This window comes from Hemiscyllium ocellatum, assembly GCF_020745735.1.
Source record: "Hemiscyllium ocellatum isolate sHemOce1 chromosome 27 unlocalized genomic scaffold, sHemOce1.pat.X.cur. SUPER_27_unloc_10, whole genome shotgun sequence".
Taxonomy (NCBI): Eukaryota; Metazoa; Chordata; class Chondrichthyes; order Orectolobiformes; family Hemiscylliidae; genus Hemiscyllium; species Hemiscyllium ocellatum.
The window spans coordinates 782,982-796,873 of NW_026867477.1; the positions used below are offsets into that span (position 1 = coordinate 782,982).

Here is a 13,892-nt window from a genome sequence, read left to right on the forward strand (position 1 = left end):
TCTCCTGTTCTCTGCATCCTATGGTGAGGAGGGCAATGCTTGTCACTGACCGCTCGGGTGTCATAGAAGCGTTTCAAAACAAAATGGTTGAATTATCTGCCAGTGGAGAGAGCCCGGTTCCTGGGGACGTGACAAACAGCAGCAGGGAGACTGAATGAGAAGGAGCTGTTCGAGAAACTCTTTGTTGCTTGTAATTCTTAGAGCAATCTCAAACGGATTTCATAGTGAGCAAGTTTCAGCTGGCTCAGAGTCTCCAACGTACATTGCTGTGTTTGCCGCCAGCTCAGGGAGAGAACAATAGGAAGGACGTCGGAGTGAATAACGATCCGCGTGAGAGGGCGAATAGCTGCTCATGGAGACTGTTCGTGGCTCACAATTCGTAGTGTGTCATAGCAGACGAGGTGATAACAAGGAGTCGTTTGTGTGGTAGGGGTCAAGGATATGGGGGAGTTCAGGCCCTAAAGTTATGGAACTCGATATTGAAGACCGGAGGGCTGTGAGGTCTCCAAGTGGAAATTGAGGCGTTGTTCTTTAATCTGGAGCTAGAACACTGCTGCAAGCCTGAGACAGAGATGTTGGCCCGGAAACAGGGAGGTGTGTTAAAGTGGCAGGCAACCACAAAATCAAGGCCTGTTTAGTGAAACTGACACCTCTCACCCAAGGGATTCAGAGAGAGAGACAGCAGAAGAGCAAAAGTGCTACATCACTTTTCCACAAAAGCATCTTCGTTATACGAGATAGGACTGACAGAAGTAGGGGGATGGGGCTGAATTACCAATGCAGCGAACACAGCGAAGGGAAACTCTTGTTCATAGTTAGAACAGGTATTGCAGATTGTTCGCCCACACAATCCGAGTCTGAATGAATCCTCCAGCTGCGTTATTGCTCAAATCTGAGAGTGAAATTTCAGGAAGAGGGGAATTGATGTGATTGGAGATAGCGCTGGACAGGTTGTCGTGAATTGTGCCGTGTATGAGGAATGTCAATAATGAAGGCAGATTGGAAAGTTGGGACAGTTCTCCTTGGAGAACAGAAGTTTGAAATCTGGCCCAGTTGACGTTTTCCAAGACATGAGGGATCTAGACAGAGAAAATAATACAGTGAAAATGGTACCACGTCTGAAAGGATCGCCAACAATTAGGCAGAGTCTTGAGGAAAGGAAGGTAAAATGACATTATGAAGAACGTTTTCGTGCAGGGAGTGGTTCGGGTCAGATTTACACAGTTGCGCTGGCACCCTTGTGGAGCTCTGAGTTGTCTTGTCCTCTTCTGTCGGTGTGTTCTGACCTCAAGTGTGAAACCTCTTCTCTCAGATGGTAATGAACTGGTGAAGTTGAAACACATGACTTGCTGTTTTTGTCCATTTCCTGCGGTAAAGAAACAGACGCCTGTGTAATAAAATACTTTCTGCAGGATTGCTGTGTCAAGGCAAATTCTGAACACCAAACAGGCTGCACAAGAAGGCACTCGTATCAATTTACCTGAGGGAAGACTCCCCGGTGTCCATTTCTGTCTGTCCCGATAGCACATCACCTTGCCATTTCTCCGATAACAGACCTTTGGAACAAGTTCAAAGCTGTCATTTGATGCATTCGTGTCAATGACGACTCCTACCCCATGTGATAGTGAGAGAGAGCAGAAGAGCGAATGGGCTCTGCCTTCCACCAGCACAGCTTGCAAGTAGAAACAAAATGTGCCAGAAGACTGAGGTTGGCTAACATGGTGCCACTGTTTAAGAAGGGCAGTAAGGACAAGCCAGGGAACTATAGACCAATAAGCCTGATGTTGGTGGTGGGCAAGTTGTTGGAAGGAATCCTGAGGGACAGTATTTACACATTTGGAAAGGCAAGGACTGATTAGGGATAGTCAACATGGCTTTGCGCATGGGAAATCATGTCTCATGAACTTGATTGAGTTTTTTGAAGAAGTAACAAAAGAGGATTGATAAGGATAGAGTGGTGGACGTGATCCATGTGGACTTCAGTAAGGTGTCCGAGGTTAGATCTCATGGAACACAAGGAGAACTTGCTCAAAGCTAGAAGACAGAGGGTGGTGGTGGAGGGTAGATTTTCAGAGTTGAGGACTGTGACCAGTGGAGTGCCACAAGGATCGGTGCTGGATTCACTACTTTTCATAATTTACGTAAATTATTTTGATGTGAACATAGGAGGTATAGTTAGTGAGTTTGCAGATGACACCAAAATTGGAGGTGTAGTGGACAGCGAGCAAGGTTACCTCAAATTTACAACGGGATCTTGATCAGATGGGCCAATGGCTGAGGAGTGGCAGATTGAGTTCAATTTAGATAAATGTGAGGGGCTGCATTTTTGGAAAAGCAAATCAGAGCAGGACTTATACATTTAATGGTAAGGTCCAGGGGAGTGTAACTGAACAAAGAGACCTTGGAGTGCAGGTTCATAGCTCCTTAAAAGTGGAGTTGCAGGTAGATAGGATAGTGAAGAAGGTATGCTTTCCTTTATTGGTTAGAGTGTTGAGTATAGGAGTTGGGAGGTCACGTTCAGAAAGGATGAACAAGGATATTGCCAGGGTTGGAGGGTTTGAGCTATAGGGAGAGGCTGAAGAGAATGGAGCTATTTTCTCTGGAGCATCAGAGGCTAAGGGGTAACTGTGTAGAAGTTTATAAAATCATGGACAGGGTAAATTAGACAAAGTCTTTTCCTGGGGCGGGGGAGTCAAGAACTAGAGGACATTAGTTTAATGTGAGGGGGCAAAGATGTAAAGACCTCCACCATAACCACCGTATTATTCTTATTGATAACTGAAATCTCCTTACAAATCTGTTTCTCAATTTCCCGCTGACTCTTAGGGGGGGTATATAATACCATCCAAATAAGGTGATTATCCCTCTCATTTCAGTTCCACCCAAATAACTTTCCTGGATATATTCCCAAGAATATTCTGCTTAAATACAGCTGTAATACCAACCCTTATCAAAAACACAACTCCCCACCTCGCCTGCCCCCTTTTCTACCCTTCCTATAGCATTTGTATTGTGGAACATTAAGCTCCCAGTCCTGTCCATCACTGAGCCACGTTTCTGTGATTGCTGTCATATCCCATGCCCTGACTTCATCTGCATTTCATGTTAGGCCTCTTCCATTGAAGTAAATTCAGTTTAATTTACCAATCCTAACTTGTTCTCTGCTTTGTCCCTACGTACCCTGACTGCTTGACTCACTCCTTTTCCCAATTGTACCAGTCTCAGGTTGATCTCTTTCCTCACTATTCCCGCCTAACAAGTTTAAAACCTCATGAGCAGCTCTCACAAATCTCCCTGTCAGTATATTAGTCCCCTTCCAATTCAGGTGCAATCCGTCCTTCTTGTACACGTCACTTCTACCCCAGAAGAGATTCCAACAATCCAAAATTGTGAGCCCTTCTCCCCTGCACAAGGTCCTCAGTCATACATTCATCTTCTCTATCCTCCTATTCCTACCCTCACTAGCTCATAGCACCGAGAGTAACCCAGATATTATGACCCTCGAGGACCTTCTTATTTCAATTCCTGCGTAATTTTCTTTGACCCTTCAGAATCTCATCTTTTTCCCTTCCGATGTCGTTGGTTCCAGTGTGTACAATGACGACCTGCTTGTCCCTCTCCCCTTTCGCAGCATTCTGCATCCTCTCTGAGACATCCTTGATCCTGGCACGAGGGAGGCAACACACCATTCTGATTATTCGCTGCTGGCTGCAGAAATGTCTGTCTGTGCATCTGACTAGAGGGTCCCCTGTCACAATCGAACACTTGGACCCCAGCATGCCCCTCATTACATTAGAGCCAGTCTCAATACCAGAAACTTGGCTGTTCATGCCACGTTCCCCTGGGAGTCCATCACCCCATACATTTTCCAAACCAGTATACTTGTTTGAAACGGGGATAGCCACAGAAGATTTCCGCACTAACTGTTTACCTCTCCTACCTTTCCTGGTGTTACTCCATCTATCTGACTGTATCTGCAGCTTTTCTCCCTTCCTATAACTATCTATTACACCCCCTAGCTCTTGTAAATTCCTCATTGCCTCGAACTGTCGCTCCAACAGATCCAGTCGATCTGATAGGATTCATGATCAAGGACACTTGCTGCAGACAATCCTCAGTAACGTGGAAACTCTCCCTAATCTCTCGTTTCCGACAGGAAGGGCATATGGCTCTACTAAAGGCCATTTTTGCTCATCCAAAATCTACAGACCCAGACAACAACAATTTCTTTTTGCTCTTAAAAAGACGTGCTCCAGGCTAAGTTAGCACTTATCACTTATAATTTTAAAATTTAATCAAGAGGAATTTTAATAAAACACTATAATCAAGACAGAACCCATTCTGCTCACTTCTGAACAGGCTGAAAATTGAATTAAAAAAAACTACGTTCGAACCCAAAAGAAAACCAACTTTCAGGGGCAGGGGGCGGGCACAACTATCGCCCCGCCTCCTATTGTTTCCGAATTCTTGGAGGACTCCTCCAGCCACGCCCCCTGAATTGACGAAGACGTCACTCATCAGGACCCCGCCCCTATACGAGCTGGCGCATGTGCAGTGTAGCTCCCGCAGCGGGACGGCGGCCGAAGGAACAAGGACCGAAACCGCTGGGTCCAGCAGCGCGTTCCGGGTCCGGGGATCCTTCTTCAGAACACGGACAGGTCTCAGAGACATCCCGGGGGAGGTCACCAGGCCCAAGCGCCAAGACCTGGCTCCTGCTCCCGGGGAGAGGAGATGGCGAGACAGGGTAGGATTGGGAACCGCGGGAGGAGGGAGACTGGGGAGTTTATAAACTTCTCGGGGGAGGCCTGAGGTCTCCAATGAAAGCCGCACAGGCCCACTGTTGACTTCACCGGCGAAGGACCCCTCGGGTTGCCCGGGCAACCGACGGCCATCTTTGTGAGGGTCAGGCGGAAGTTGTCTTTTGGCCGGGCTGGCGGGTGGCCATCTTGGTGAAGGCACCGTTCGCCGTCATTTCCGGGAGGTAATTCCAACCTCGGGGCAGCCTTTGTGTCAACTAGAATTTCCTCATCTCACTCTCTGGGAGACCTGGCCCTGAGCTCGGTCTGTGTGCCCTTAAAACAGGAAAAGGAAGTGGGAGACAGGTCCAGAAAAAAACATAGATGGGCTGTGAATTTGAGGTGAATTAATGTGATAATTTGTGGCACTGGAACAGGATGTGGGTGTTTCCGAGATGGCAGTGAGCAGGAGGGCATTGACGTGTTGGTGTTAGTTTCAGTTTGTAGACAAGAGAAAAGGGCGAACACCAGGAGTGGAGGAAAGACATGAGGATGGATTTGAATTTCAATGCAGGGGGAGGAATAATGTGTAGGATTCGAATTTAATACATTCAGCAAATAGATAGGAAAAGTGTTCTGTAGAAAGTTGAACTGTCCCCTCAGTCTTTTTTCCATCTTGTGCGCACAGTGATGTCTTTTGGACATTTCTTTTACAGGATGATGCGAGTTTCAGATGGGAAACTCAAGACAAACATCATAGCATGGAAACAGACCCTTCAGTCCAACTCATCCATGCTAACCAGATATCCCAACCTAATCTAAATCCACTTGCCAGCAGCTAGCCCATATCCCTCCGAACCCTTCCTAGTCATATACCCATCCAGATGCCTTTTACATGTTGCAATTCTACTAGCCTCTACCACTTCCTCTGGCAGCTCATTCCACACATGCACCATCCTCTGAGTGAAAAAGTTGTCCCTTGGGTCTCTTTTATATCTTTCCCCTCTCACCCTAAGTCTATGCCCTTTAGTTCTGGATGTCCCCCACCCCAGGGAAAAGACTTTGTCTATTTATCCTATCCATGATTATGATTTTATAAACCTCTCTACAAGGTCAGTCTCCAATGCTTCAGGGAAAACAGCCCCAGCCTATTCAACTTCACCCTATAGCTCAAATCCTCCAAACCTAGCAACTTTTTGTAAACCTTTTCTGAACCCTTTCAAGTTTCACAACATCCTTCCGATAGGAAGGAGACCAGAATTGCATGCAATATTCCAAAAGTGGCCTAACCAATGTCCTGTACAGCTGCAACATGACGTCCTAACTCCATTAATTAATACTCCAACTAATAAAGGAAAGCATGTCAAACACCTTCACTATCCTATCTACCTGTAACTCCACTTTCAAGGAGCTATACACCTGCACTTCAAGGTCACTTTGTTCAGCAACACTCCCTGGGACCTTACCATTAAGTGTATAAGTCCTGCTAAGGTCAGCTCAAGATTTGACAGTTGGATGACTTGGGCCATAGTCTGGCGTTTGGATCACCAGGTGCTGGGGATTTGTAAACTTTTAATCCCATCAATTTCCCCCAACACCATTTATACACAACTGCTCATTTCCTTCAGTTCTGCTCTCAATGGACCATGTGTTCCCCAACATTTTGGGGATGTTACTTGTATCCTCCTTTGTGAGGATCAGAGCAACGTATGTGGTGAATTGGTCTGCCATCTCTTTATTCCACATGAGACCTTTGCCTGTTTCTCAGTGTAATTGTTTTCACTAATGCTATTTTTGCCTCTTCACTTACCCCATTTCCCCTTCTCATCAATCCTTCTGTTGAAACCTGAACTGCTCCCAGTCTTCAGATCTGCTGCTTTATTTTTAGCCAATTCGTACGCCACTTCTTTGGATCCAGTGCGATCCTTAATGTCCCTTGTTAGCTCTGGCTAGGCCACGTTTTGTGTTTTATTTTGTCAGACAGGATGGAACAACTGTTCCTTCTGGTGCTATTTAAATGTTTGTCATTTCTTTCAATAATGTTCCCTCATTTGTTATAGCCTGTTCTTGTTTCTGCCGTTGCTTTAGATTGAAGTCCCCAGTCTCTGAATCAACTGTGTTCCTCTTCATTTTAATGGAATGTTCTCTCACTCAGTTCTTCACTCTTCTACAAGGGGCCTCTCACAGCTACATTGCTGATTATTCCCTTCTCATGGAGGAATTAACACTTTGGAATTAAACCGCCATTATCCAACAGAACCACAGCCACTTCTGCAATATTGTGTCTCCCTCCTATTGGAAGGATGTTGTAAACATGAAAGGGTTCAGAAACGATTTGCTAGGATGTTGCCAGGGTTGGAGGATTTGTGCTATAGAAAGAGGCTCAACAGGCTGGGGCTGTTTTCCCTGGAGCGTTGGAGGCTGAAGTGTGACCTTATAGAGGTTTATAAAATCATGAAGAGCATGGATAGGGTAAATAGGCAAGGTCTTTTCCCTGGGGTGGGGGAGTCCAGAATGTGAGGGTAATTGGTTCAGGGTGGGGGAGAGGGGCAGGTGTAAAACTGACCAAAAGGGCAATTTATTAACCCAGAGGATGGCACAAGTGGTGGAGGAAAGTACAATTACAACATTTAAAAAGGCATCTGAATGGGTATATGAATAGGAAGGGTTTAAATGGAAAATGGCTAATGGGATTTGAATGATTTGTAACATAGACAATTGGTGCAGGAGTAGGCCATTCTGCCCTTTGAGCCTGCACCACCATTCAATACGATCATGGCTGATCATCCTTAATCAGTATCCTGTTCCTGCCTTATTTCCATAACCCTTGATTCCACTATCCTTGAGAGCTCTATCCAACTCTTTCTCAAATGAATCCAGAGACTGGATCTCCACTGCCCTCTGGGGCAGAGCATTCCACACAGCCACCACTCCCTGCTGAAGAAGTTTCTCCTCATCTCTGTCCTAAATGGTCTACCCTGTATTTTTAAGCTATGTCCTCTGGTTCGGCACTCACCCATCAGCGGAAACATGTTTCCTGCCTCTAGCGTGTCCAATCCTTTAATATTCTTATATGTCTCAATCAGATCCCCTCTCAGTTTTCTAAACTCTAGGGTATACAAGCTCAGTCGCTCCAGTCTTTCAGCGTAAGGTAGTCCCGCCATTCCAGGAATTGACCTCGTGAACCTATGCTGCACTTCCTCAATAGCCAGAATGTCTTTCCTCAAATTTGGAGACCAGAACTGCACACAGTACTCCAGGTGTGGTCTCACCAGGGCCCTGTACAGCTGCAGAAGAACCTCTTTGCTTCTATACTCAATCCCTCTTGTTATGAAGGCCAGCATGCTATTAGCCGCCTTCACTACCTACTGTACCTGCATGCTTACCTTCATTGACTGGTGTACAAGAACACCCAGATCTCTTTGTACTGTTTGGTACAGGCGTGTTGGACCAAAGGGTGTTTCTGTGCTTTATGTCTCTATGACCCTGGCTTTCCAACGATGTTTGCCACGTCTGTATGTTCAGTTTTTCTGTTGTCGGTGTTAATGCCTCGATGTCTCATTTTGTTCCCCCCTTCCCGGGTCGTTAACCATTTTGTGTCTGGTTCTTCCTCAAGAAGCTGCATTGCAGTTTCACCCTGAATTGGCACTTTTTTTTTGCTTCCCAAAATCAGACCTGCTCACTCTCCGCAATATCCCAGTGTTGTGAAAGATATTAACTTCCAGGTGGAGTTATCCAAAATGCAGAGAGATGTCAGTCTTGGCTTTTTTGCTTTTCAGCCCCTGGAAGATCCTTCAGGAGAATTAGTTAGAGCGGAGTGAGATGGTGCTTTCAGTTTTGTGGAATACAAAAGAGTATTCCGTAGAAAGTAGAATTCCTTGTTCAGAATTTCTACCCTGGACAGACAGTGATGACCTTTGTAATCTCTTTTTACAGAGTATTGGAAAATCTGAAGACGGAAGTTTCAAGGTCAACAGATGAAGGGCTTATGCCCAAAACGTTGACTCTCCTGCTCCTCGGATGCTGCCTGACCTGCTGTGCTTTTCCAGCGCTGCAATTTTCGACTCTGACTCTCCAGCATCTACAGTCTTCACTTTGATGTCAATGTCTGACAGTCACTCAGTCCATCGGGACCGCAACAGTTTTCAACTATGAGTCTGTGAGAAGGAGGAAAGCTTTTTGGTTCTCATTTGAGTACGTTTTCAGCATCAGTGGGATTGGATGAGAGACCCAACTGTTGCAGCGCACTGAATGAGGAGTGTGTAGCAGCTATACGGCCTGGAAAGAGGAATTCACGACGTGTTTGTGCGCGACTGAAGCTTTGGCCATGGAGAAACCCGAGGAATCCCGCCCCGTGGAGAAACCATGGAAGTGTGGTGACTGTGGGAAAGGCTTCCGTGCTCCGTCTGCCTTGGAGATTCGTCGGCGCAGTCACACCGGAGAGGGGCCGTTCTTCTGCCCTGAGTGCAGGAAGGCCTTCAGCAATTCCTCCGCCCTGCAGGCCCACCAGCAGGTCCACACAGGGGAGAGGCCGTTCCCCTGCACTGAGTGCGGGAAGATCTTTAGCAATTCCTCCATCCTGCTGAAGCACCGGCGGGTACACACAGGGGAGAGACCCTTCAGCTGCCCTGAGTGCGGGAAGGCCTTTACACAGGCGTCCATCCTGCTGACCCACCGGCGGATCCACACTGGGGAGAGGCCGTTCTCCTGCCCCGAGTGTGGGAAGGGATTTAGTCAGGTGGGCAACTTGCATGTGCACCAGCGGGTCCACACTGGGGAGAAGCCCTTCACGTGCCCTGAATGCGGGAAGGCCTTCAGCTATTCCTCGGACCTGCTGAAGCATCAGCGCGTCCACACCGGGGAGAGGCCCTTCAGTTGCCCCGAGTGCGGGAAAGCCTTCAGCGATTCCTCCGACCTGCTGAAGCACCGAAGGGTCCACACGGGGCAGATGCCCTTCAGCTGCCCCGAGTGCAGGAAGGCCTTTAGCGATTCCTCTGCCCTGGTGAAGCATCGGCGAGTGCACACGGGGGAAAGGCCCTTCAGCTGCCCCGAGTGCGGGAAAAGCTTTGCCCGGGCCTCCAACCTGCTGACCCACCGGCGGATCCACACGGGGGAGAGGCCCTTCAGCTGCCTCGAATGCGGGAAGGGCTTCACCCGCTCTTCCCACCTCCGGAGCCACCAGCGAGTTCACGTGCCATCGCAGGGTGATTGAAGGAGTGACGGCCAAGTGTCATTATCGACTGGACGATCAACCCAGTTCCAGGGACTTCCGGGTTCAATTCCCACCATGACAGATGGTGGAATTGGAATTTGGTCAGAAATCTGGAGTTCAGAATCTAACGGTGAAACCATTTTAGGGGTGTGGGGGTGGAGAAACCCCCATCTGATTCACTCAGTTGTCCCAGCTGCATCCTTTACCCGGTCTGGACTGTACGTGACTCCAGACCCACAGCTGTGCACCCACTCCCGCCCCCCAAAAAAGCCCCTGGCAAAGGAGCGGGGAGAAACTTACTTGGACACAGGGTATGGGTTGAAATTGCTGAGTGAGGCAATACTTCCTCCGGGTTACGGCTGTACCAAGGATCCAATTACAAAGAGACAACTCCGTGCTGCCCAATATTAAAGGAAGGGGGGGGCGGGGGTCTGTGTGCACTTTGATCTTGAGGTGTTTTTTTAAAAATCTACTATGCTTTCTCTGCCTTTTTGCTGGGGGTGGTGGAATCTGAAGCTGTAACAAAGTTGGGTCACAATAAAGGTTACCTGAAATTACCCCCTGGCTCAGACTCTCATTGAAAGCTTTGAGCTCCAAGAGGTTTTGTTTTAAAGCTGCTCATTTCTTTCAGCCTCCTGCAGAGTTTCCAATGTCGTGTATCAGATGGAGCAGTGAATGAGGAGCCAGTACCGTTAGAATTTTTTCCGGAGTGCAGAGTGCACCATGTCATTGGCATTGTAAGGTTTCCTGGCAGCACCAGGAGCTGTGGGCTGTGTTCACTGGGAACGATGTGGAAGTGCCGGTGTTGGGCTGGAGTGGATAAAGTGATAAAATTACACAGCACCGGGTTATCATCCAACAGATTTATTTGGAAGCAGTAGCTTTCGGAGTGCTGCTCTTTCATTGGGTAGTGATGGAGCAGGAACATATCGCAACTGATCACAGTGTCATACTACTGATAGGATATATGGAACAAATCAAGATTGTAGTTTAGTCTTTCAGCTTCTAGAATGGGTTGTGGGTTTTGTAATTAATATGTAAAGCTCAGAAGTACTTTTGAGTCACATTCTTGAGATGACTTAAGGTTTTATAAAAATCAGTGACATCTCAGCTGAGTACGTGAAGGATGTGAGGTTTGACTCTGTCTGTATCGCAATCTTGAATTTCCAAAGTAGGAATTTATAAAATATTACATGGACTGACTGCCTGCAGATTGTGTGCTTTTTTGATCAAAATTGAATGTATCTGCAAATGCAAATTTACCCCATAGACCTGTGTGTGTCTGTGCGCATGTGACTTTGTGTGTGAGAGTTTGCCTGTGTGCATGCTTGGTAATGTATGAGTGTGATGAAGAAAAGCCTATGAGAGGGTGAGAGTGGGTGGTATGTGTCTCTGTCTGAGAGACAGCGTGTACACGAGAACGGTATAGATAAAAGTGAGGAATTGCATTTTGCTTAAAAAAAAAGGGAGGACTAGTAGCAGTTACTGGCAGGGCCCTGGGTTATGTTGTAGAACAGAGACATGGGGGTGTGGTTCAGGTACATAGTTCTTTGAAAGTTGCATCACTGGTAGACAAAGTGGTGAAGAGTTGTTTAGCCCACTTGCCTTCATTGTACACACTGTTGAATGTTGGAGTTGGGACATCATTTTGAAGTTGTACTTTTAGAACACCAAGTGCAGTTCTGGTCGCCCTGTTATGGGAAGAATACTATTACAGAAGGTTCGGTAAAGATTTACCAGGATGTTGCCAGGACTGAAGGGTTTGAGTTATAAGGAGAGGCTGAGACTTTATTCACTGGAGTGGAGGAGGTTGACGGGTGACCTTATTGAGATTTGTAAAATCATGAGGGGTGCAGGCAAGGTGACTCGCAAAAATAGGGAGGAGCATGTTTGGTTAGGTCGAGTCACAGGGGAAATTAAATATTGGCTGTACCGTGTCTTTTTCTCCTATTGGCATTTGACACTTAAATTTGTCAGTAATCACAGCATTGCCACAGAGTGGACAGCGCATGCTCCTCGGTGTCAGCAACAATGGCGCATGCTCCTAGCTGTCCGCTGCAACGGGGCGCGATCTTCTTTAGAAGCCAATGAGGAGCCTTGGAGGACCGAACAGAGGGTAGTCCTCCTGCCAATGAGAACATCCCCTATTGTCTGAATGCGGAAGTTGTAACTGAAAGGGGCACAGGCTGGACTGAGAACCGGTAGGGTTGGGCTGCCTTAGAGTGGTTGGAAGGTGGGAGGCTTGCTGTGTCTGTATTGTCTGCAATTCTGTATGTAACTGTATTGTTTAATGTACAAATGTCATTGTTACTGTCTTGTCATATGTGGAACTGGGATTTGAGGTTTGTCCTCATCTCCCTGTAAAATGGTCAAACGGTAGGGTTTGGGGCCTAGCTTTGCTGCTCCTTTCCCTTGTAAAATTGCTGTCTCTTGTACAGCTGTAAATGTTTATTGTAAACTGTTTTGTAATTTGTTTAATAAAATAAAAAATGCGGAAGTTGTCCCATGAGCTTCTGAAGCTGCTGCTGCACCTCTCTCTCTGAATGAAGATTGAGCTTCACTCCAGACTGCAACGTCCTTCCTCTGATTAACATCTGGGAGTACGGCACTCTCTTTTCAATTTCTTATTTCATTGTGGGCTTCAATTGTTGACTTGCAGCAACTGAATGTAAAGGCAGTGAATCCACGGAGGAGCAGTCTCAGGAAATGTTGATCCAGGTCTGTGTCTCAATTGGCAAACACAGTCCCACAGTGTGAAGTTGTTATAGCCTTTGCTGTGGGGAAGAAAACAGCAGAAAGGAAGTGCATTGTTTAATTGGTGATATATGGGGATGTGGAGAAGGGGAGGACTGCAGGTGTTGAAGATCAGAGTCAAAAAGTGTAGCACTGGAAAAGCACAGCAGTCAGGCAGCTTCCAAGGAGCAGGAGAGTTGAAGTTTCGGGCCCGAGCCCTTCATTAGGAATGATGTGTGGATGTACAAAGGGGTCTCAGTGTCCTTCTACACCAGTCACTGCCTGTTGTCAGACAGGTGCAGCAAGCAATCAGCAAGGCAAGTGTTATATTAGCAAGAGGAATTGAGTTCAGAAGTGGGGATGCCTTCCTGCAGTTAGGTTGGGGGGGGGGGTCATTGAATATATTCACGGCTGAACTCATCTGATTTTTGAACAACAAAGAGGTGGATGATTCTGGGGGAACACAAGAAAATGGTTTCAAGGCCAGTATAGAACAATTACAAGTCGGACGGCACAGAAACAGACCCTTCAGTCCAACTAGTCCGTGCTGACTATGTTTACAAACTAAACTCATTCCACCTGCCTGTGTTTGGTCCATATCCCTCCGAACCTTCCGGCTTTTGCTGCTCCTTGGATGCTGCCTGAACTGCTGTGCTCTTCCAGCACCACGAATCCAGAATCTGGTTTCCAGCATCTGCAGTCATTGTTTTTACCTCCCTCCAAACCTTTCCTATTCATGTCCTTATCCAAACATCTTTTAAACGCTGTTACTGTACCTGCATCCACCATTTCCTCTGGACATTCATTCCACACACAAACCACTCTCTCAAAGGAAAAAGGTGCTCCTCATATCTCTTTTAAAATCTCTTCACCTCGCACTTTAAAATTTGCTCCTAATCTTGAAACAACTCCTGCCATTCACCTCATCTATGCCCCTCATGATTTTTATAATTCTCCTATAATGTCGCATCTCCACTTCCTGTGTTCCATTGAAAACATCCCAGCCTATCCACCTAGATGTAGGTAAATTAATATCCAGTTATGATCTGTTCAAAACTGGTGCAGGCTCAAAAGACCAAATGACCTACTCCTGCTCCCAACTCTCTCACTTTGTCCAGGACAGTAAGAGACTATAAGACAGGAGCAGATATTTGGCCATTCACCACATCGGGTCTGCTCATACCATTCAATCGTGGCTGATCGGTTTGTCA

General features: G+C 46.8%; 2 protein-coding genes across 3 annotated transcripts in view; one reads left to right on the top strand and one right to left on the bottom strand.

Moving 5' to 3' along the window:
• Nucleotides 1-13,892, bottom strand: part of LOC132807201 (zinc finger protein 229-like) — a 427,695-nt gene that overhangs the window by 376,194 nt on the left and 37,609 nt on the right. The gene's annotated exons all lie outside the window — the stretch shown is intronic.
• On the top strand, nt 4,546-10,485 carry LOC132807203 (gastrula zinc finger protein XlCGF17.1-like). 2 transcript variants are annotated; one of them, XM_060821508.1, is made up of 2 exons: nt 4,546-4,744; nt 8,673-10,485. In XM_060821508.1, exon 2 carries the CDS (start codon nt 9,064-9,066, stop codon nt 9,946-9,948), a length of 885 nt encoding a protein of 294 aa, XP_060677491.1. In that variant the 5' UTR covers nt 4,546-4,744; nt 8,673-9,063; the 3' UTR covers nt 9,949-10,485. The 2 variants fall into 2 exon arrangements, with proteins under 2 accessions (XP_060677491.1, XP_060677492.1); XM_060821509.1 differs by lacking the exon at nt 4,546-4,744 and adding an exon at nt 4,758-4,981.